General features: G+C 40.7%; 1 protein-coding gene across 1 annotated transcript in view; it reads right to left on the bottom strand.

Moving 5' to 3' along the window:
• Window positions 1-8,033: 8,033 nt before the first annotated feature.
• ift172 (intraflagellar transport 172) overlaps window positions 8,034-23,406 on the bottom strand; it is a 39,962-nt gene continuing 24,589 nt past the window's right edge. Inside the window, exons 27-48 of the mRNA XM_061051570.1 lie at window positions 22,879-22,976; window positions 22,427-22,562; window positions 21,359-21,475; window positions 19,411-19,553; window positions 18,559-18,652; window positions 18,381-18,445; window positions 18,043-18,223; window positions 17,788-17,897; window positions 15,390-15,519; window positions 14,430-14,528; window positions 13,790-13,899; window positions 13,471-13,534; window positions 13,058-13,144; window positions 12,814-12,930; window positions 12,220-12,330; window positions 11,905-12,024; window positions 11,612-11,707; window positions 11,079-11,138; window positions 10,664-10,762; window positions 9,961-10,114; window positions 9,551-9,642; window positions 8,034-8,812 (exon numbers count right to left, since the gene is read on the bottom strand). Coding sequence (XP_060907553.1) covers window positions 8,723-8,812; window positions 9,551-9,642; window positions 9,961-10,114; window positions 10,664-10,762; window positions 11,079-11,138; window positions 11,612-11,707; window positions 11,905-12,024; window positions 12,220-12,330; window positions 12,814-12,930; window positions 13,058-13,144; window positions 13,471-13,534; window positions 13,790-13,899; window positions 14,430-14,528; window positions 15,390-15,519; window positions 17,788-17,897; window positions 18,043-18,223; window positions 18,381-18,445; window positions 18,559-18,652; window positions 19,411-19,553; window positions 21,359-21,475; window positions 22,427-22,562; window positions 22,879-22,976 — 2,373 coding nt within the window. The 3' untranslated portion in view covers window positions 8,034-8,722. The remainder of the gene's footprint in view (window positions 8,813-9,550; window positions 9,643-9,960; window positions 10,115-10,663; window positions 10,763-11,078; window positions 11,139-11,611; window positions 11,708-11,904; window positions 12,025-12,219; window positions 12,331-12,813; window positions 12,931-13,057; window positions 13,145-13,470; window positions 13,535-13,789; window positions 13,900-14,429; window positions 14,529-15,389; window positions 15,520-17,787; window positions 17,898-18,042; window positions 18,224-18,380; window positions 18,446-18,558; window positions 18,653-19,410; window positions 19,554-21,358; window positions 21,476-22,426; window positions 22,563-22,878; window positions 22,977-23,406) is intronic.

Here is a 23,406-nt window from a genome sequence, read left to right as displayed (position 1 = left end):
TGCTGCTGCAACTAGATTAAAATTTTAAAGACAGAAATAAAAGCAACATGAGAGGATGTTTTTTTCTTTCTTCTTTCTTTTTTTTTGGAGCTGTCAGGATTGTGTACTCATGTGGGATGAGGAGGAAAATCGCAGCAGCAGCTTCCTCCCCTGCAGCTGTGTCATTAATGCAGTGGTGTATAAGAACGTGCATTATGGCTGCTGCTGCTGGATAATGGAGGATAATGCTTTAATGCTGCTGCAGTGCTGCTTAAAGGACCATACCGTGCTATTTATGTGCATTTCTTTCAACAAAAAAAAATCTGCACATTCCCCTGCCTCTTTAAAATGCCTTTTTCTTCATGCTGCATCATTTTAATCGTCCCTGGAAGCCTTTTTTTTATTTGCACTCATTTCGCTTTGGAATCAGTTCTCGGAGACTTTACAGAAGCTCCAGTGAGATCCATCCATCTCAGTGAACATTATGTGCTTTACCTGTAGCTGTAATTGCATCATCGCACTATGTGATGCACTTAGAAGTGTCTTGTGCAAGATGGTCCAGAGTGAAATCTGAAGGGAGGAGGTAAAGTGCAGAAAATGATTTTATTTCTCACACACACACACAAAAAAAAAAGATCCTGCAGCATCTTCAGGCCTTCAAAATCAATGTGTTAGATCTCTTCACAAATTCACTCTAACTTGTGAAATAAAGCAGAAGTCAGGCATTATTGCGTTTTAAACCAGAAAAGCAAGCCTCTGTGAATACGATTATAGACATTTATGAAAACCAGAGGCGTCCTGGATGCTGCAAAAATCTTAATCACTGCATTTTTTTGAAGAAATTGCACTTAAAGAATCATGCTAAATGCTTGTATTGTCAGTTTCAGTCGACTTAGTGCGTTTATTTTGAGGACTATTGTGACTCACCCTTACATAGTCATTACAGCTCTTAGGTATATTTTTTCCTTTCTGGCTTGTAAACTCTCGCTGCGTGTTGTCTATTGTGTGGAGGTCAGCAGGACATCCTTGACAGTTTATCACAAGGCCGACATCGATACACACACACACACACACACACACACACACACACACACACACACACACACACACATACCTATGGACCTCTGTAGCATCTTAAACTGTCCCGAGCTGCAGGAGGAGGCACAGCACTGCAGATAGAGGGGGTGTTGTGGCCGTGCTGAGTCTGCCAAAATACATCATGTACTTTGATTTATTGGAGTCAGTGTGATGCCAGTGTCCAATATAATCAGCATAAATTAAAGTGGAAATTACATTAACAGTGTTAATGCGTCATGAAGTCAGCGTATAACTTCATAATTTAGAGAGATTTGAGTACATTTGATCAGTGGACAGAGGCATCATAAGTGCCACTCAGTACAGTATGATACCATTGAAGTGATGATACCATTGATATTAAAATAGTCAATGCAAGATTTATTTTGATAACTAGTTCTCTAATCTTTATAAAATGTATTAAATAGATTTAAACGTGTATTTTTTTAAATAATCCATGTCCCTTGATGTTTTTAATGCTAAATAATGCCTCTTACTAACCACAGTTTGTAACGATCACAATTTACATTGGGTTTAGGTCAAAAGGAAAAACCAGAGAGGTAGAGAGTCTCCGCAGAGTGAGACCCTTAAATGAAAAATGGCCGAAACATGGAGGAAAACGTACGAAGAGTTTGGGTCGTCTCTCCTCGTGTTCACAGCGGACCTTGATTTAAATGTCCATACAATTAAGGCACGCGGTGAATGCCAAGAGAGTGGCCGAAAATCGACAAAAGAATAACTCACACGAGTGTGTTGTTGAGGTTTTACAAGGGTGCCTCTAGTGGCCACATTGAAGAACTACAACTCTCAGATTAGAAATACCTTAAAACAAAAAGTAGCATCATTTATAATAACTTAAGACAAATAAAATATTTCTGTTGGTTTTCTCTTACGGGAAGCATTGAGGCTCAAAAATTAAGTGCAGTACCACAAATGACCACTAGCGGCTGCTTTTTCCGATGCACCTGCTCGTGTAAATCGCAATCAAAGACTGTAAATGTTATGATCCCAATCAACAATGTTTGAGATATGAAGTCTTCGCCTGCATTCTTTCAAACGGCCAGCAGGGGGCGACTCTAACAGAGTGAACAGAGGTCTGTGAGAAAAACAGTCGACTTCTTACTTAATCAGTCACCTTTGTTAACATTTCCTGTCCTCAGTTTTGGGCCTATAGCCCTTCTTTACAGTCTTTTTCATCAACGCCTGGTTTTAAATTAGCAAATTATGATCTCATTCATGAGGAAATAAAGACGATAAAGAGCATGGCTTTCGAAAGGCCAAACATGTCCCTCCCTTTCAGACATTATCACTTCTGGCCCAGAACAACCATGAAATCCTGCGGGTTAAATCCAAATCTCTAGGCTTAAAAACAGGAGTCCACAAACAAATGGGAGTTATTGAGGTAGCTACGTCCATATCGTATATACAGTCTATGATCCCAGCTGCTTAAACATAGGGAAACATTTAGTAAATATGGCAGGAGATGGCTACTTTCACCCTTTTCTCAAACAGGTTTATTGGTCACCATGAGATTAATTATGCAACATGGAGGATGGAGATATTTCAGGACAGATGACTTTGATTGACAGGTATATCTCAGAGTCAGCTGTGATGTTTTCCGTTCCCGTCCTTCCCACCAGGTTGTCACTTTTGGATCTTTTTTTTCTTCTGTAAGGTTTAAAGACAGCAGAGGACCAAAAATCCAAAGAACGTCAGAGGCAGATTTCATCATCACTGACTCTGCTCTCACGTATTTATCTGCAGATAAAAACACCCTCGCGTTAGTTTAACCCTAAAGGGAAGCGCAGACATCTTTCTGAAACGATGGTGCAGAAACAGGCGTCTGCTGCTTCTTTGCCTGATAGTAAAAATAAACATCACATCCTTTGGCAGAGCAAGAAAAAAACATGATGTACCGTTTGAAATTGTACAAAGTACTTGACTGCTTTTTAACCGTTAAGTGACTGAAATCCGGTCTCCTTCCCAACTTTTAATAAAGACTAACAAAAAGCACAATGAAGAAGTATCTCTCATACTCTGAAAGGCTTCATTCACAGTGCTTTCATCTCTCCGCTCCATCACCGTCATCTTTGTTTGTGTTTCTCGTCTGTTGCCTCTCGCTTACATCACCCTCCGCCTGCTCGGCCTCCTTAAGCATAAAAAAAAAAAATCCTCTCTTATATATCATCTTTGGGAATGCAGGACTGCCTGACGCACTTGTCAAGTACATCTCCTTATGCATCTTTTGATTTATTGAGCTGAGATGAAGTGAAAGCAGCTCGAGGCTCTAAACAGTCACATGAACACACACCTAAAGAACATAAATCTGCGGTATAATGATTCAATTATTGGAGAACTGGATGTAAGATAAAGCCCAGGAGGGACAAAATGTTAAAAAGCAAAATAAAAAAATAAGAATTAAGTAGAAACAAGTGAGAGAGAAGAGTTGGAGTAAAGATCTTAATGTACTTTTTGTACAATAATGAAGCGTAGGTGCCAGTGGCCTAGTGGTTATTGTGTGTGCCCCATGTACGGAGGCTGTAGTCCTCGCAGCAGCAGCAGCAGCTATGGGTTCAAATCCGGCCTCGGCCCTTTGCTGCATGTCATCCCTCCCAATCTCTCCTCCCAGCGTTTGCGGTTTCTCTTCAGCTGTCCTATCCAATAAAGGCAAAAAATATCTTAAAAAAGAAGAAGAGACGGGTGCTGGTAGTCTCGGGGTTAGCGCGTGCATCCCATGTACGGATGCTGAAGTCCTCCAGGCGGGCTGGGTTGGAATCCGACCTGTGGCTCCTTTCTCTCATGTCATTCCTCCACTCTCTCTCTCTGATTTCTGACTCTATCCCCCATCCTGTCTCTAAATAAAAAGCCCCAAAAATAAACCTTGGTGGGAAATATGTTCTTTTTAGTTAATTTCCTGCAGACGGTCACATCAGTCTGCTCAAGTTAATGATTTACCAAATGATACATTTACATGAGACTGAATTATTACAGTTTCAAAGTGCAGAGAAAGACAGGAAGTGCTCTCAGGAAGCTTCAATGAGTGGAATAAGAAACTAAAAAACAGGATGCAGAGGGACCTTAGCTTCTTTACAACTTTTAAAAAATATATAATTTTTTTGTTCCCAAAGGCTTCTTAATTCGTCTTTACAACATCCTTACTAATAAAAAAAACACCATAATGTATCACTTCTGTCTTGATGACTCAACATGTGTGCAGGTGTAAACGTGAACACAAACTGCTCCTATGTGGGCTGACTTCACTGATCTGTCTATTCCAGGCAGAGCAGTGTAGGTGAGTGTTCATGCAGCCGAGCACTTACTGATGCATTTCACCCAAACACACACACACACACACACACACACACACACACACACACACACACACACATCAGCTCTGTTATCGATTGAGGATGTACAGAACGTCTGCTGGGAAAGGAAGCTGTAACTGTACGTACCGCACGCTGTAATGATCGTACAGTTTGTGCAGTGAGAAGACAAGAAGGGGATTCAGGAAGCAGAAACTCATGTTAGACGTTCGTTTGTCCAGATGCTGCAAAGTGCAAATATAGTGCAACTATAGCTAGTGAAGCTGAGCCTAAATCTAAAGGTTTTGAGCGCATAAAAATGATCATTCTTTGGATGCAGGGTTGAAACACTTGTGACATGCTGGGAAACTATCCATCCTGGAGGATTTTTACATGTTTTATATAAAGTATAGTGATATTTATGAACAAAGAGCAGTGAGAACAAATAAAATCACTTATTTTATACCTGAAGTCGATATTTTTACATCGTTTGTGCACTTAAATCCAATAAAATAAGAGCAAGAGGATGTTTAATTAAACTTGTGTACTGCTGTTTTTGTTTCCATGATGTCATAATGTTTTCACTTTGGAGGGAAAATAAAATGATTAGTATCATAATGTGATAAGTATGTAGACTGTGTCCATGAGTTCATGTATGAAAGTATTTTTTAAGATTGTTGAATAAAGACATATATAGCTCAGACTCCTCCTCTTGTCATTCTTTTAGTCTTTTTACAGGATGCTTTGTTTGTTTTTATCTTTTGATATTCGACATATTAACATAACGTGAAGGGTTACACAGATTTAGGTAATTTATGAATACACTTTTAAATTCCATAAAACCCTGGATTATAAAGCAACACTTTGGCATCTTTGATAAACATGTTTCTATATCATGTAAGTAAATGTTTTGGGGGTTAAATGTGGGATTATGTTTCTAATTAATGTGATGCACGCAGACTTTAAGGAAACAGAAGTTAGGACACAGCAGCTTATTTACACATTCAGCATACTGAGCGACAATATCATTCATTTCTAGGATAATGTTTGATTCCACCTGATACAATTTAAGTCCAATCATGATCATTTCTCGCTGGCTTTGTTCTCCACTTATTCATTCAGGCTGCTTAATAGTAGCTGTTTGTTGTTAAGAAAAAAAACTGACAAACAAAAAGACAAAAAGACAAAAACAAAGATCCTCAGGCTACAACAAGCGCAGTAAGTCGACCCGGGGTCTCCTCCCAGTTGGGCGTGCCCAGGAGGCATCCTGATCAGATGCCCAAACCACCTCACCTAGTAACGTCAGGGTTCATGTCATAGTAACTGTTAAACATCATGTGAAAATTTGTTTTAAAAAAAAACAAGTGCCTACATTTCCCACAATGCAACTGATACACCAACAGTTTGGTCCAAGCGGCAACCTCCGGTGTTGAAAAATGAAGCCGATGCGGAAGTGCAGTATTTGCAGTTCATAAAGTGTCCACTAGAGGCTGCGCTGCAGTCACTAGAAGTCACATACACACCCGTTCAAAAAAAGCAGAAATTAACATGTTTACAGCCTGGTCCAAAAACCGAAATGAGTCTGATTAGCTCATGTCTTTATCGGGACACACTGTACGGGAGGTGAATTTTTTGATAACTCATCCATTTAGATTTTATGGAGGATAAGCGTTATTCACAATAAGGCGTGTAGCTGACCTGATTGACAGGTGGGCGCGGTGTAACGGTTTGTCAGGAGGCTTAAAACCCGCCTCAGCTCCAGCTCTCAGCCCGTCGTTAGGTTGACTTAAAGTTAGGCTGAGACAGCATTTCCAGCTTGGGGACCGCCATTGATCGGACTCCAGTGCCCCCTGCAGGAACAGATGGTTGACGTCGCTCAGGCTTCGTCTATTAGTTTGCATTCCCACCTCGAGATACCAGATCACCAAGTACGGGTGTAAAAACAGAGCCTATGATAGTCCAGTTAAAAGCAGCGATATAGAATCAGTGGTTACTGAGTTACATGCAGCATTTAAGTATTAATACACCCCAAGAATAAAAAACACTTTCACACGTCCAACTGGTGGAGTTATTTTTTCTTAATTTGAAAGTCTCTGCCAATGGATCCTGAATCATAACAGGGCAGGATGAGTCAGGCTGGTCCTCAGGGAAATTGGCAATATCCTTCCAAACAATTACGCTAACACAGTGGAAAGAAAGACACCTCTTGTTAAATAGCACTGAGCTTTTAGAGGAGAAAAAAACTACACCTGACTCTGACTCACCTGACTTTATTATACTTCCACTGAGAGGCGACTCCTACACTAACACACGATATTATTCAGAGGAGGAACTGGAGTACAAACACTTTGACATGCTGATGACTACGACACGATGTAAAGCCGTTCATCCTATGCTTTTAGATTACTAAATACTGTTGAGGTTTTATAATTCTTTACAGAAATCGTTTCATTGAGACTGATCCTTCTTATGCTTTGGTCAATTTTTGGATTGTATTTATAGGTCCAACTCTAATGTATAATTTATTTTTGTCTTAAAGAGGACATATTATCCCCCTTTCCCAACTTTTCAAACAGTCCCCCTGTGGTCTAAATGAAACATCTGTGCTGTGCTTTGGTCAAAATATAACATGAATCAAGCACCAGAGGAGGTTTGTGACCCTGTATAAACCAGCTCTCTCAGAACGCTCCGTTTTGGTGTGTGTGTCTCTTTAAATGCAATGAGCGCCCCCTGAGTTTTCCCGGTAGACGTCACTCCTCTGTAACGAGAATAAAAATGGCAGACCTGCGCAAAAGTTTTGTTCTAGGCTTTGGGTGGAGTCCATGGGTGGAGATATCAGGGGAGGGGAGGGGATTTTTTTTTTTTTTTTACCAGAATCCCACTGTGACATCACAAGGAGAGCAAATTTGAAACGGAGCATTTTTCTCTGTCTAGATGGGTTTACTTCACATTTTGTGGGTCTGTAGACACTCAGGTTACCCAAATATATGTTCAAAAACACTGTAGAAGTGGATTTTTCATAATATGTCCTCTTTAAGATTTCTGTTTGTGTCTTTTATGTGCAATCAGATCCAAACGAATAACCCCTGGAGGATTTCATTAAGTTGTTTGAATTAATCTGAATTAAACTGTAAACACTTGGTAGTCTTTTTTTGCTTTACTGAGAGAGAAGATGTCCTCAGTAGCACAGAAGAAGCTCTGCTGTCCCATCTGCCGTGACATCTTTGAATGTTCTGCAGCCAAAGCTTGTGTAAAGTCTGTCTGCAAAGATGGAAGGAAAGAAGACAAACACTCCCGAGTCATGTTTGTTAGGATAACTAGAAAGTATCATCTCAGTGCATGCAGGCAGAGGGTATCCGTTTTAATTCCAGAAGTGTACCTAAGGGTGTACCACAGGGATCACTCCTGGGACCCTTTATAGTCATTAAATATACCAGCAGGTCTGATCAAAATGTTCATAATGCTTATATACACCTTTATGCTGATGATACAGTGATATACTTGATCAACACTAAACCTGATCTGTAATTTATGGAAAAGGAGTATAAGGAGATTTTTATATTAGAATATTTTCACTTCTTTGTTCCATATTGAGGAAAAATTACAAAAAATATAACTTAATCCCTGAAATATGTTCATTTTAAGAGTAAAAACAATAAATAAAATACAATAAAAGATGGAAAACTATGTTTATTTTTTAAATATTCAACAAAATACATTCATATCAAACACACCATAAAGGCTTTACTAGATACTCTGAGAAAAACAGCAAAGGCAAGAACGTGTTCATTAAAGAGTCACTTTTACCCGTCAGTTTAAATCTGTCTCTCAGGATTTTCTGGAGCAGAAATAATTCTGTAAAAGTCTAAAAGATCACTTTGGATTTCTTTCAGCAATGAACTTCAGTCATGAGGTCGTCTCTGGAGAAATGTCTGAACGACTTCATACGGGTTTAATGTCTTTATCAGGAGTTTATGTGCAGCAGTGAAATATGAGGCTCGTTACAAATCTGATTCTTTTTTGGTTTTTAATGAAAGTGTGACTTTGTTAAATAAAGAATACGTGTATTTTAAAAAGGGTTACATAACTGAACAAACAGACAAGACTTTAAAACATGTTTTGACCACCATGAGATGACACTTTGAAACCAAAAATCGAACGTCAATGAGGAGTTGACTTAATAAATAAATAAATTGTGAAAAACAAACAAACATCTGGTGGTTCATTTCAAACTTTGTTATCACAGCTGGAATAATTTGAATGTGAATGAAATGACAGATGAGTAACAGAGCAGAGAAGAGAAGACATCACTTATGAGGTATTGATTATAATCATGGAAGAGGAAAACTAAATCTTGTGTCTTATCATTGGAAGGAGAATCCAGACGCGCCCAGACCCCCACACCACTGGTTGATAAACTTCAGGACGTCCTGACACTCTGGACTGTGAGAGGTCTGCAGGAAAAGGAGGACACAAACGACAACCAGTTACTGTGGCTGCCAATAGAAACCAAAACCTACAACTTGGGACGCTCCGATGTGTCAGTTAAACAATGGTCTCGGTCCATTTCGGCCATGTTGACAAGTGTGCCACGCATCGATGACCGTGTTGTGTTGAATAATTGAAAGTACTTAACCTAATTGCAGAACTAACAGAACAATGCTTCTTAAAAAAAAAGCAATAAAGGCTTCTCTAAAAAAAAGACAAAGATCAAAAGACAAGGAGCCAGGAGGAAACTTTAGAAACACTGGGGGACAAGACGAATGAACTGACAACAAGAGGGACGAACTCTGAAACCAATCAGACACAGGTGAAAACAATCATGCCGAATAGCCGAGCGGTTATGACGCGCTCCCCGTGCACAGAGGCTACAGCTCTCATCGCACTGGTTTAAATCCACCCTCTGCCCTTTGCTGCATGTCATCCTCCACTCTCTCCTCCTGACACCTCCTATGTTCAGCTTTCCTCTCAAATAAAAAAGGTGAGTGTCTCTCTCTTTAAAATATGAGGGAGTCAAAACAGTAAATGACATGACAGATAAGATAATCACATTTCTAAATCTAATTTGTTCTAAATGTAAAGTTCTTGAGTAAATCTGTTGTCCATCCTGTGTTTTCATCTCGTGTTTACAACGTGAGCGTGAAGTCTCGGCGAGCGCAGAGACTCACCTGCCTCTCTCTCTCTGTTCTCACCTTTGTGGCCATGAGGAATTTATTCCAGTCGTCCTTGTTGGCGGCTTTTCCCACAGGCGAGAACTCGACCTTATTCCTCAGCACGGGGTAACCTGCAGGCATCAACACCGCACAGTCACAGGGTGTAGTTTCTAAGTTTTAATTCTGCTGAAGTGTTCTTTTATATAAGACGTTTAGGGAAACCATTTTGTTCTTGAACTGTGTACAGACATCAGTCATGAAAATGTTTTTTATTTAGAATTTAAAAGAACTGAAACTTATAATTATATGTTTTATGATTCATTTGCTGGAAAGAAAAGATATTGCTTGAATATGTAGTTTTATTGGACCATAATGTGTGTGTGTGTGTGTGTGTGTGTGTGTGTGTGTGTGTGTGTGTGTGTGTGTGTGTGTGTGTGTGTGTGTGTTACCGGTGAGCACACAGGGCAGAGATCTGAGACCCGTGTTAGTGGCCACCAGCGAGGCTTCGTACGAGTTCCTCTCGTCTCGCGGGAGAACCTGCTCCAGCCGGTTGTCCATGGACACCATCAGCACCCAGTCCCGGATCTCCTCCCGCTGGGCGTCCTGTGACACACACACACACACACACACACACACACACACACACACATGAATAAAGATCACCTTATTGTCCTCATGTTCACGGTTCATGTTGTCGGTCTGTGACACCTAAAGAGCAGCTTTGCATGACTAGCAGCCCCCCTCCCAATGTGCCCGCTTTCTTCTGATTGGCCGGCTCTCTGGAAGCCTCCCGGTTGGCAGAACGCTGCAGAGCTGCCAGGGAAGGGCTACAATAAGAGTAAAAACGTCTTGTGTCTCCGCTGGCTAAGTCATTGGTATTTTTAATCAACCACTTTGCCTTTAAGAAACAGCTGATGATCAACCAACACACCTTCAAATTTGAGGGTTTCTTTTCAATTTAATAATTTAATGTTTTTGGCCCGACCTGCTGCAGCTCCATTTATTCTAATTCTCTCCCTCAGCATCAAAGATGGATGACATGCTAACCCGACTACATCTGATTTAGAACGTTTTATATACATGTTAAAAGAGGTGAGTGTGGTTCTTTTGTTGTGTGTGTGTGTGTGTCTGTTGGGACGTTTTTTTTCTTACGGTGACGCAGAGTTTGGTGGGGACGGGGACCTCAAAGGGAATGTCAGTGTCCATAAAGTCAGAGTGATCCAGAGCGTCCAGCGTCCCCTCGTCAATCGCCTGGAGACAGAAATCATCAAACAATCAGGAAAAGATACGACAAAACTTCCCCCCATTTGATTATCGGAATTCTAACAGGTCGAATAAGAAGGAATTTTTACAACACAAAACACACTCATGAAAATCTCAAACTTTATGATTAAAAGTCCTTCATAAGAAAACTTAGTTCACATTCATCAGTTTCATGATGTAAGGACAGAATTACAATAAAAATAACATGGATTTAAAGCAGTATAGTAGATTTGAGACATAGATTATATTATGTTATTATTATTATATTATATTCATGTAAATACAATAATTTACGTATACTCACATCACAGAGATCCAGGAAGTGATTGAGGAAGATGAAGGCCATGTTCTCCCAGCCGACAGCCTGTCAGGTTTGAAAAAACAGAGAGAGCATTTATAGTTCAAATCCTGCACTGGTTTGAGTATAAGGCTGGCTCCACACGAGATAGTTTTTAGGTCGGATTTTTTGTTGGTTTTTCCCTCCCCAACCAGGGTCTGTCTGATCTGCTGTTAAAAGTCTCTCAGAGGGAAATCAATCACAGTGAGAAGCAGAACATATTTCTTTTTAGTCTTGGACATTCAAAACTAAATATGAGAGTCACACTTTCACTATAGGCTCTTTCCTGTAGTCATGGAAACCCTGGAGTTTATTATGAAAACTTGAAATGCAAATTCATGAGAGGAAAGTTAACTTTTTTTTTTTCCCCCCCACTCACACAATGATTTCTCTGTTCCGCTTCTGCAGGTAGCAGGTGAGAGGAACAAACTACACCTGAAGAACTGCAGGAACATTTTGTACAAGAGATCCAAAAGGAAATAAAAAAGTAAAGTACTGACCCTGCAGGCCAGGCCGGCCTCGTAGAAAGCTTTGTCTGCAGGAACGATCTCGGTGTGGCGCAGCAGAGACACCGAAAGCTTGGCCGCTACGCTGATCTGAAAAAACACAACAACAACAATACCGTCACCACAGCGACCAAAAGGATCGTGTACGAGTCTTTAAACTCCACTGGGTGGTGAGATGCTTTACATCGTGTGTTTCATGCTCTTAGCTGTGTTTACATTGAGCTACAGTATTCTCTTAAAGTTAAAGGTAGCAGTCCTTTTTTTGAGTGTTTCTGTGTTTTGTGTACCAGCTGCTCGACTCCCCTGGCGGCGGATCTCGTGGAGTAGTAGTGAGCGATCAGCAGCATCTGTTCAAAGTCTTCATGAGCCGGAGAGTTGGCCTCTGCGGACCGGGACACGTTCTCACACTGAAACAATGAGACATCACAGAATCTCAGAAAAATCTAAACAAGACGGGCAACTGAAATCTGTTTTTTTTATTTATTTGTCTATTTGTTGTTTTTATCTTTTAAATCTCTTCTCAAACATTTTATTAAGAAAGAACACTCACTTTGCTTAAAGGCTAAACACTCAATGTTAAAAGGGTAAATGTTGTGATTTACCAGCTGCTGCAGAAAGTCGCGCAGATCGGCCCACATGCGGTAACACCCTGGTGTGTCGGTGTCGGGAAGATTGACGACGTCCAGGAACAGACGCTTGTAGATGTTGAAGTTCTGGAAGTTAAAATGAGGTGAAAATGAGCGAGACAAACAAGATCTCAACCTTTTTATTTTAACTCTATAAAACATGTAAAGTTTTTCTTCCTCTGTGCAAATATTTCTTTTTTTAACTATCTCTTTATTAATTTGACAGGTATCGTGATACAATAATCATTAAGGACCAATTTGTTCTTGGTAACATGTCACATACCCCCCCTCCCCGCCCCGCCCATACATATACACACACAGACATGCACACACACATACACACATAAATTACAATAACATACCACACCAGGGAGGAAAAAGAAAAGACAAGCACAAAACAAAAACAAACAAAAAAATAATATAATAACACTAAAGAAAAAGAAATGCAGAGATTTCTTAAAACTTTTTGATTCGTCACCTCTGCTGAACAGCGACCCTGAAACCTCTTTTTTTTGTAAAGAAGTAGTCAGTGATGTGTAATAAATAGTGTAAGGAGGAAGACGTGCTTACCTGGGGGTTTGGTGGCGCTCCGTGCTGGATGTAGAGCTGCAGAGCCGTCAGAGGGTCTTCATCTTTGATGAGTTGTGTGGCGTACAGAGCCACGTATTTATGGAGGATTTTAAAGTTCTGACAAAAAAACACAACAGAGGTGAAGAAAAGCACTGTCATAGAGCAGTGACCACAGACTTGAAGACCATTTCCATCTTTAATGAAATAACAGAGTGAGGCTGTAAGGAGGATGTGTGCTGCGTACCTGTTTGGAGGCTGTTTCCAGACATTTCTCCCACTGGCCTCTCTCTGCGTACATGTCCAGAGCTGCTACCACATCCACACCCACCAGCTGAACACACAGACACACACATCGAAAAACATGTATAAACAACAACATACAAACCTTTCATTAGACCACTCAAGAATTAACTAGAACTATGAAATATAAATGGTGTTTATGTTTGGTTTATAGGTTTAATAATGGATACTTTTGAGTTTTTATCCTTGAAAACAAACAACATGTTGAATATTGCACCTACAGTACACTACTGTAAAACTTCTATTAGCACAGATAATGTGGAGATTGGGGGTTTAGTCGTCAGGAAAATGAGCTCAGGGTCCCTCACATTTGCAGGCTGAAAAGTTCAGAACTGGATATTGATATTCTGTACGTACAGAGTCGACTTTTCCTTGGTTCTTGAGGTGTTCTTTGTACTTCTGGTCCACGTAGTCCTCGTACCTGACAGAGATCAGAGTCTTCAGATACTGAGCAAAGGAGAGAACTCCTTCTTGTTTCTGAATCAAAGACGATTTTATGTATTTTCTATGAGGTTATAAATATGTTTAAGTGAGATCGTTACTTCAAATTTAGATTTTAGTTTGTGTACATGCTGTATGAACGTGTGTGTGCGTGTGTGTGTGTGTGTGTGTGTGTGTGTGTGTGTGTGTGTGTGTGTGTGTGTGTGTGTGTGTGTGTGTGTGTGCGTGGTAAAACCTGGGCTCCAGCTCCTTGGCGACTCTCTTGGCTTTGTTCCACTCCTCGCCAGAAATAAAGACGTCGATGGCCTCCTTTATGAGATCCATGTTTAAGTAGAGCTCGGCAGCCTTGAACACGACATCACACACATTAAGAACATTAAATAAATAAGAAGACTCACTGAAGGTTTGCTCTGGTTCTTGTGCGTGACACTTTGAATGCAGGACTCGGACTTACAACAAATACATTTTACACATTTTATGCACATTTCTTTCAACTTTAAAGTTTCCTTTCTCCTAAAAGAAAAGGACAATATTGGAGCCTGATCGATTAATAAGCCATCCGATATTATCGACCGCTACTAGCACATCCTGTCACAACCGGTATCGGCTAATTTTGAAGATATGCGCCGATATAACTCGACTTATTCACCAGGCAAAAAAGCATTTCATTTGAGTATCCCTGCATTACACTATCAGTTATCTTTCACCAGCAGAGGGCGCTATTTGTTTTTCCCTAATATCAATATCGGCCCCAGAATTCTCATATCGGTCGGGCTCTAGACAATATGTGGCTTTATTTGGTGTGTATGAGTGTGTGTGTGTGTGTGTGTGTGTGTGAGAGTGTGTGTGTGTGTGTGTGTGTGTGTGTCACTCACAGCGTTATACTTCCTGAGCTGCGTGAGTCGCGGTCCGACCACCAGGACGACCTCCACCGCTCGATCTTTACTGAGGAACTTGATGGACAAGTCTGCAGCCTGGAAACACACACACACACACACACACACACACACACACACACACACACACACACACACACACACACACACACACACACACACACACACACACACACACACACACACACACACACACACACACACACACACACACACACACACACACACACACACACACACGATGACCCTGTAGTTTTCAGATGTTTGTCAAAGATGTTTGCAGAGATGAAGAGGACGAGACTTTCACTAATCGTCTCCATCGATTCTTTTTTTTTAAAAAACAGGTAATTGTAAGGAAATCGAAACGTGTGTGTATTGGAGCTCTCTACAGGAAGCGGCAGATTGATTATTTCGACCCTTTCACCGTTATTTGAACACAAGCAGGAGAATAAACATTCACTTCTCCTCTCGCTGGTTAATCAAACTCACAAAAGGTTAAAAAAAAAAAAAAAAAAAAGTATTGATCTGTGAGACCTGATGACCTTTCTTTTAGCGACACAAACAATCAGCTGTGCACAGCGCTGCGATCAATAACACACAACATCTGCTGCTCAACACCAGACGTGAATCTATCCCTGCTCGTGACACTTTGACCTCTGCCAGCGGAAGAAAAGGCTGACTACCCATTACAAGTCCATTCTATTACAATCACATCTAATCTATGTTTCTTTTAGTGCCCACCCTGTGCTCTTCTCTATAAACATTTTTTCCGACAAACATTCTGATGACGCACGTTTAGTTCAGCGAAAAATAAAGAAACTCCAAAATCATTACATTACAGTAAATCCACATGAGGTAGTCATCATCAAGCATTCACACGCTGAGCCACAGCCGCCCCGTCATAAAAGCGCTCTCTGCTCTGTTTGGACCTTTCTTTACCTTCATCCAGCACTTCTCCATCAGGTTGGTGTTGGAGTCGTCCTTCACCTTCAGGTAACACTCCACAGCCCGAGAGTATTCAGCCGACTGCTCCCACTCCCTGGCCTGCTCCAGCAGACCCTCCACGCCCCTGAAACACACAAAAAACACACGAAAACAAAGAGTCACAGGAGGAGGCACAAACCAGATGGTTTCATTTCTTTAAATCAGCATCAAACGTCAAATATGAAACAAAACAATTCTACAATTCACTTAGCAGACGCTTTTATCCAAAGCGACGTACATCAGAGAGTAAGAACAACACAAGCAAGGATCTAGAAAAAAGGGAACAATGTCAGTAAGAGCAAACGATCAGCTTTGAGTCTGATTGGACACACAGGTGCTGACAGGAAGTGACCAGAGGCAAAGCACAACATTGAGGGCAGTTCTTGAGAGCTCTAATCAGTATAGAAACCATCTTATAAGTCGTCGTTATCAAACAAAAACCATCGTCATTACCATCATCATCATCAATAATATGGAGACCATCATCATTAAGTTAGTAGGTATTCATGAAAGAGCTGGGTCTTTAGCTTTTTCTTAAAGGTGCAGAGGGACTCTGCAGATCACATGGAGTTTGGAAGTTCATTAAAACCCTCAAGGACAGCAACAAAAGCAACAAAAAATCTTAGACTAAAGATTTGAACCAGAAAGTTTTAATAAAGTTAAACTTTACTGTTTTTAGGATTGAAAACACCGACCCATGTTTTAGTGCGTTTTCACATTAGTTAAGATTGTTATGTACTGTGCCCGAGCATGATTACTAAGTAAATTGTCCAATAAGGATTATTTTAGGTTTAGTTTTCTAATGAAATGTCTCTTCCTGCTTTCTTGCTCACATTCAAACGCGTCAATAACTGTAAATATTTGCCGTTTGAAATGTAAAAAAGAAAAGAGGCTGTCTTGGCACCGTGCTGATATTTGCCTCCCCTGCAGCGAAGATTAAATCAGTAAAAATAACGACAGAAATAATGAAAGCTCTCGTTGATGCTCTTGTTTCCTTTAGAAGGTCGTACAGAGGTGTCATTATTGATCAGTCTTTAAACACATAACAGCACACAGCTGCAAGAGGAGGAATCATGTCTACATTTACATTTTCTTAAAGTCATGGAGGATATTTATTTCTGTCTCTCCGTCTGTTTTCTTTTTCTGCATTTCATGAAAAGGAATCATCCAGAACCAAACTCACGTTGATGACAGTTGTGGGAAATAGAAAGTCTCGTGCTCCTCTGGAGCCTGAGCCACAAACTGCAGGAATAATTCAGTATTTTTTCACTTCCTCGTCTGTCTCCGTGGGTAACTTTTGATGTTTCTTCTCCCACGAGTCATTAGAGAGGGAGAAAGCGTTTGAAGGGAGGAAGATGTAGATGCTGCTCTGCCTGCTAACGAGCTGTTCCTCATTGGTAGTTTCAATTTGGGATAAAAACTGGAGCTGTGTTTTAATAAAGCATCAAACTGTTTTTCTGTGTGTGTGTGAGGATTATTCAGGAGGGTGAACAGGGAGAGGCTGTTGGATGTTTATAGAGTTTTTTTTTGATTCCCTTTGGCCTTTTATGGGGATAATTTACAACATGAGATCATAAACAGTCAGCGGAAACTGATAGAAAACATCTGATCTTCAATTATGAGGCAAATTCACAAGGATTTTAGCATCTGTTGTTCCATGTAAGAAGGACGCTTTCACAGTTTTTCTGTAGCAAGAGTAAAAAACATGAACTGAATCAGCATTTGAAGACTCTCTGGACTATTTAAAGCAGGGGTGGCCACATGCGGTCAACCCTCAACGTGGCCCTCAGGTCAATTTTTACATATCAATTAATTGGAAACATGAACATGTACGTACATGTGTCTGTGTGTATGTATATTAATATATATATATTTATTACCATCACCTCTCTTCTTATGATGGTCACATTAATATAATTTTATCTTCTTTCCATTAATGTTTACATGCATATATAAAAAAAATTCTCAAACTAATTTTTCATTTATTTATATTTTTGTTTGTTTTCTCGCCACTCCCCACTTAGTTTCGCACTTTAATGCATTACGCTGCCACAAACACATTCACACCTTTCTAACACACTACCTGAACATAAAAATCATTGCTTGACTTTCATCTCATTTAAATGTATTTGTCTGTATTGTTGCTCTGTATCTTTGCTTATGTTTTGCTATTTTGTTCGTTTTATTTATTTGTTTTTTTTTGTCTGTTTATTTGTTCTCGCTTCTTTATTTGATCTTTTTTGTATCCTATAACTTGGCCTTTTGGCAGTGAGAATTAAATGAATGTGGCCCTTGCTGTGACCAAAGTTGCCCATCCCTGATTTAAAGAATTTGATTTCTTATATCTCCTCACCTGATTCCCTTCTTGGAGGTCTCCCTCTCGTACTCCTCTTGCAGCACAGAGAGCTTGTTGGGGATATACTCCTTACAGATCCGCATGGCATCACTCCACATTTCTGCATCCTGATAAACAAAAACAAAAAACAGAGATGAGTGGAAACCAGCACGTCATAGAGCGGAGCAAGTTTAGGCTAAGATGAAATCTCACTAAAGTAAAGTTGTTCAAACTCGAACTGTTCCTGAAGCCAGTTTGGCTCTCAGAGTTTACCTTGTAATATTGAACAGCGATTTCAGGTCTCTGGGCTCGGAGCAGGAAGGCCTCAGCCTTCTGGAAATCCTTCTGATCAAAGCAGAACTTGGCTTGGCCGACCAGAACCTCGGCCACGCTCTCTGGATCGTGTCCCTCGGCCACCCGCTGCGCGCTGGCCCAGTCTTTGTTGTGAACGTACCTGGAGCGGTCCAACAAACACACACGCCTCAAATATAACCAAATCTAACAGACCCGGAGCTTCAGAGAGGAGTTCAATTCAAACAGATAAATAAACTAGATGCTCACTTTCTACCCGTTTCAGCTAAGCTACACGTGTTAGCATGTCCTGTACTCACATGCACACGGCTTCTTTGGGTTTTCCTGCTTTGACGAACTCGACCTCGGCCTCAGGAAACTTACCCTGAGATATGAGACAGTCACAGGATATATTCAAACTTCTGTGCTTTTTCAGATGAAATAATTCATAGAGGTATGATTTGTGTCTTTGCGATGAATATGAAAGTATGGATTTACCTCGTCCTCCAGGTAGAGAGCATGTTTCAGGTGGATCTCTGGAATCTTTTCTTTACATGACAGACGAGCCAAATCGAAGGCAAAGTCAAATGAGCTGGGAAGAAAAATAAAAGACAAGTAATATAAGGGTTTAACCATACTGTACCAAAAACTGACTGCAGGATATTCATGAAGTAGAAGGACAGACTAAACACTTACTAATGTCAGCTGCAGATATCCTGAATAAACATCTGGAACTCCCTCCTACCAGACATCTGTAACACTGACTCTCTCTCCATTTTTAAATCTCATCTCAAAACAGTCAGACCCTTTTTCCAACCTGTCTCATGAACTGCAAATTTGTCTTTTTAATGTTTAATGTATTGACTTTGTTGTTTTATCTCTGCTTTGTAAGGTGACCTTGAGTGTTTTAAAAGGCGCCTTTAATTTAGAGTATTATTATTATTCTTATGAAGATAAAAAATCCTTTGTGGAAGCTAAATGGCTGAAACGTCTCGGCTAATAAACTGATTAAAACTTCCAGATGAGAGACAAAAGGGCTCAAACAGTTTTGAAGTAAATCCAAAATCTCTCTTTTTTTTTTTTTGTCTTAAGATTTTAAGCTGGTCACATAATAAAGGAGAATAAAAAATGAGGCGCTAGTAGTGTAGTGGTTAGTGCACGCACCCCATGTACGAAGGCTGTAGTCCTACAAGCGGGCGGCCTGGGTTCAAAGCTGACCTGTGACCTTTCCCGGATGTCACTCTCTCTCTCTCTGATTTCCGACTCTATCCACTGTCCTGTCTCTACAATAAAGCCATAAAAAGGACCCCAAATAGTTTGCGTTGCAGTGTGTGTTGTTGAGGTGCTTACAGGCTAACGCACGCCGCCTCGATGGCGTAATCCATGAGGCCAAACTTGTTGAGAAGCTTGACGGCCGCCTCTCCTCCCAGACTGCGAGCCCACATGTAGGCCACCTTCTTCTGGGCTGCATCACTGCCATGGGTCTTTGCCACCTGATACACACACATGAACACACACACACACACACACACACGTTTACGTTTCTCTATAGGAGACGTGCAGCAGCGTGTCTCTAACCCCCTCAGCACAGATAATCTCAGAGAAGAGAAACACTTTGTAGAAGCTGTAAAGCTGCACTGAGCTTTAACACAACAGCAGCAGTAAAACCAGACGACAGGAGAGCGCTCATTATGCACCTTCACAAACTCTAAGCATTTACTCCTCGTCCTTTAAGTAAGCATTCAATAAAAACATTTAAAGGTCACATTTTCTCCTCCTCCTCTTCAACCACTTTAATTAAGTCTCAGAGCTCCCCACAAACATGTCTGTGAAGTTTATGTTATAAATCACAGAAGTCCTCTCTGCTACTCCACCCGCACCCCGGATTAAAAACGAACTCTGTGTTGACCGTAGTCATGACGACCGGGGTAAACCGACCTGAGGAAGAGAATATGTTTACCTATGATGTGTCCAAATGTACGGTAATTAACATGACGTTTTTTTTTTTTTATCACAGCAGCACATACAGCAACAGGACGGCAGCTTCCAGTAGCAGCTCACGCTTCCTTATGTAGCGCTCTTTGACGTAACATCCAGTGTTTCCATGGCAACGACAAACATGCTGTCCAGTTACAACTATAAAATTACAGATTTCTCCGGCTTTGATAAGTGTTGGAAATATTTGAGGTAATGTAAGTACTCAACAAGAAAAAATATATATCACAGGTTAAGTCAATTTTTAATTCATTTATATATTTGAATGTAAACATTGTTGTAAAATTCTACATCTTGTACCTTTAAAGTTTCTTTAGAATTACATTGTTACTATAGGTGCATAGGATTCCTTTACATGGAAGCAATCAATGTTAATTGTTTAGTCTACCAGCTGCACGCCTTCCTCCGCCTGGCCCCTCTCCAAAGCTGATTTTTATATATGCTGTCTGTGTTAGCGAGCCAGTTGTCATTAAAATCGACAGCATGGCGTGATTCTCAAGTGATTAAAAAACAATCCACCTGTTCCTGTGTAATCATCGAGTGTCTGCTGTGAGACGCCAGGAGGCAGCAAACAAATACAACGCAGAGATGTCATTTAAAGATTATATATGTCAATTTTTTTTTACTAAAATATCAAAATTAATTAAAAATTCACTAAACCTATATTATGTATATTATATTGTCGAGTTCTTACATTACATCAAATATTTCCAACAGTTATGAAAGCCGGAGAAATTCTGAATTTCATAGTTGTAATGGGACGTGTCTTTCTAGCGGCCGCCGTGCCAGACACAACATGTTTATCGTTGCCATGGAAACACTGGACGTTACGTCAAAAACCGCTGCGTTAGGAAGCGGGAGCTGCTACTGAAAGCTGGCGTCCAGTTGCTGTATGTGCTTCGTTTTCATTGGGGGTGGGGGAGGAGTAGCAGAGAGAATCACTCCCATGATTCCCCGCCAGCCTCGACTCATCTCATGTTCTCTTTTTGATTGAGAGCCCCCTGGTGGTGGAATTTACATACTGCACTGTGCGTTTAAACTAAAGGCTGCTGTTGCATGATTGACCGTATGGAGGAAGCTGAAGATTCAGAACATTCAGCATTTTTGAGAAAAGTCTCACATCTTCAACTTTGATAGAAAAACAATTACGAGTTTTCCAACTTTCAAGGCTTTTTTAAAAAAAAACATTACTGTTAATATTTGTTATGTGGGATGAGATTTGAAACTCTTAAATGAACAATAACAGGTCATACATTCAGAGTTCAAACTTGTGATTTAGCAGAACAAACGAGACCGTATCTACCCTGTACGCCTCCTCCCACATATCGTTGACTCTGTACATATTGATGGCAGATTTCCACTCGTCGGCCTCCATGAAGTGGTACTCTGCCTCCGAGAACCTGGATTCAGCCTCCAACTCCTACAACACACATTCACACCACACACACACACATCAGGAGCAGTAACACCACGAGCCAGCATCGATAGATCTGCATAGGAAACTCATTAAAGTGCACCAATGCAAGTCCGAAATAGAGGTTGCTGATAAGTAGGATTCATGTCCCTTCAGCGATCGTTTTTTCTCAGTTGGCAACACAGCGGAAAAAAAAAAGAAACTCTTTAAGATTGTCTTCTGAATCTTCTTCTGTTGAAACTATTTGGAGCTTAAAGACATTTAGCCTCACAAAAACAGCAAAAGTAGACCTTCCTGTGAATCCCAGCTAAAAACTCCTCATGGGAGTGTTAGGCCTCGTCCACACATAGGCGAGCATTTGTGGAAAAAAAAGTTGTTTTTGAAGAATTCCCCGAGGGGCAATAAAGGTTTCATTCATTCATTCAACAGCGCTTTAGGTCACTGAAAACGCACCTTTTGGAAAACTCCTTACAGGGTGACGATTTTTAAAAACTCAGTTTGTTTCTTTTGTGTTTTTATGTGTAGACGAGGAAAGACGAGTTTTGGGTTTGTAACGTCACGCTGTGCGTCGTTTTTTTTCCTCCGTTTGACCTCACTGTGCGACGCTGTCACCCTAGTTTCCATGAGATTAGTGTGATGGCAGGCATTACCAAACCAGTGCTCGTGCTAATGTTTCTAACTGGACATTTTACACACTTACACACTGGCTTCCCGTCTCACTCAGGTTCGAATATAAAAATCACACTACTCATCCATCAATGCATGCACGGAAATGGTCATTGCAGTGGAAAGGCGAGAACATTTTGATTTGGACTTAGCGTGCTCATGACAGCTGTAACAGTGTGTTTGGTGTTTTCATGTAGAAGAAGATGTTTTTGAGAACTGAGCGTGTGTGGACCTCTGTTTTAAAAAGTACCCGTCCACGTGTGGACTAGGCCGCAGTTCAGTCTGATTTACCTTGGCCAGGTGCAGGTGGGTCTCTGCCAATAAGTCAGGGTGATGTTTGGCAACCAGGCGAATGACATCATCGAACATCCGGTTCTTCTTGTACATGGTTATGGCGTGGTCGGGCTGCTTCACGGTGGCAAACAGCCTGCACACACACACACACACACACACACACACACACACACAGGCATCCATTAGCAGTCCAACTGTTTGTTTTGTTTTGTGTCAAAAAGTAAGAGAGGCGTTCAGAGTCTAGACATAATGGAAGGAAATGAAAAGACAGTCAAGTCCAAACAGCGTCTGAAATGACCACCTGTCAGCGGCTAAACGCTGTTTTTCCTCACTCTAATTGTGAGAGATGACTTCAAACAGTCGGGTTACTTCGCTCCTCTCCATTTTCAATAACATCCAGCGGCATGTGATGCGGCAAAATTGCTATAAATTAAGTGATCTCCATTTACCTCTCGGCATCCTTGAATTTGCCGTCGGTCTCCAGCTCCTGAGCTCTGCTGATGTACAGAGCCATGACTTCCTCCTCCGTCATACATGTCACGGCCAACTGCGGACAAAACACTTTATTTATTCTGGTTCACAGCACGACTGATAACCCGGGAACAAATATCCTCTAAAAATCAAGTTTTTTTCCCACATAATTATCATGTTTCCTGTTTTTTTGAAAAGGATGCATGACTGTAAAATAAAAGCATCTTGAGGAAGGTTCCTTGTGCATTCTGTTCATGTCATCATGAATCCTCTCTAGTTCTCTGCTTACTTTACTTGATGCATAAAATGAAGGACATATTTGGAATCAAATCGCATTTCTAACTTTTCAAGTCTTACCTGTGAAGATGTGATTACCTGCTTTTTGTAACATAACAATGAGTAAGGTCTTTTTACCTGCTCTTTTGTAATGTTAACAGACAAAGAGTAAGGTATTTTACCTGCTTTTTGTAAAGTGTCTCGAGATAACACTTGTTATGAGTTGACGC

Source organism: Labrus mixtus, chromosome 12 (assembly GCF_963584025.1).
Source record: "Labrus mixtus chromosome 12, fLabMix1.1, whole genome shotgun sequence".
NCBI lineage: Eukaryota > Metazoa > Chordata > Actinopteri > Labriformes > Labridae > Labrus > Labrus mixtus.
The sequence above is the reverse complement of the archived record's forward strand: the minus strand, read 5'-3'. Positions and strand labels throughout refer to the sequence as shown.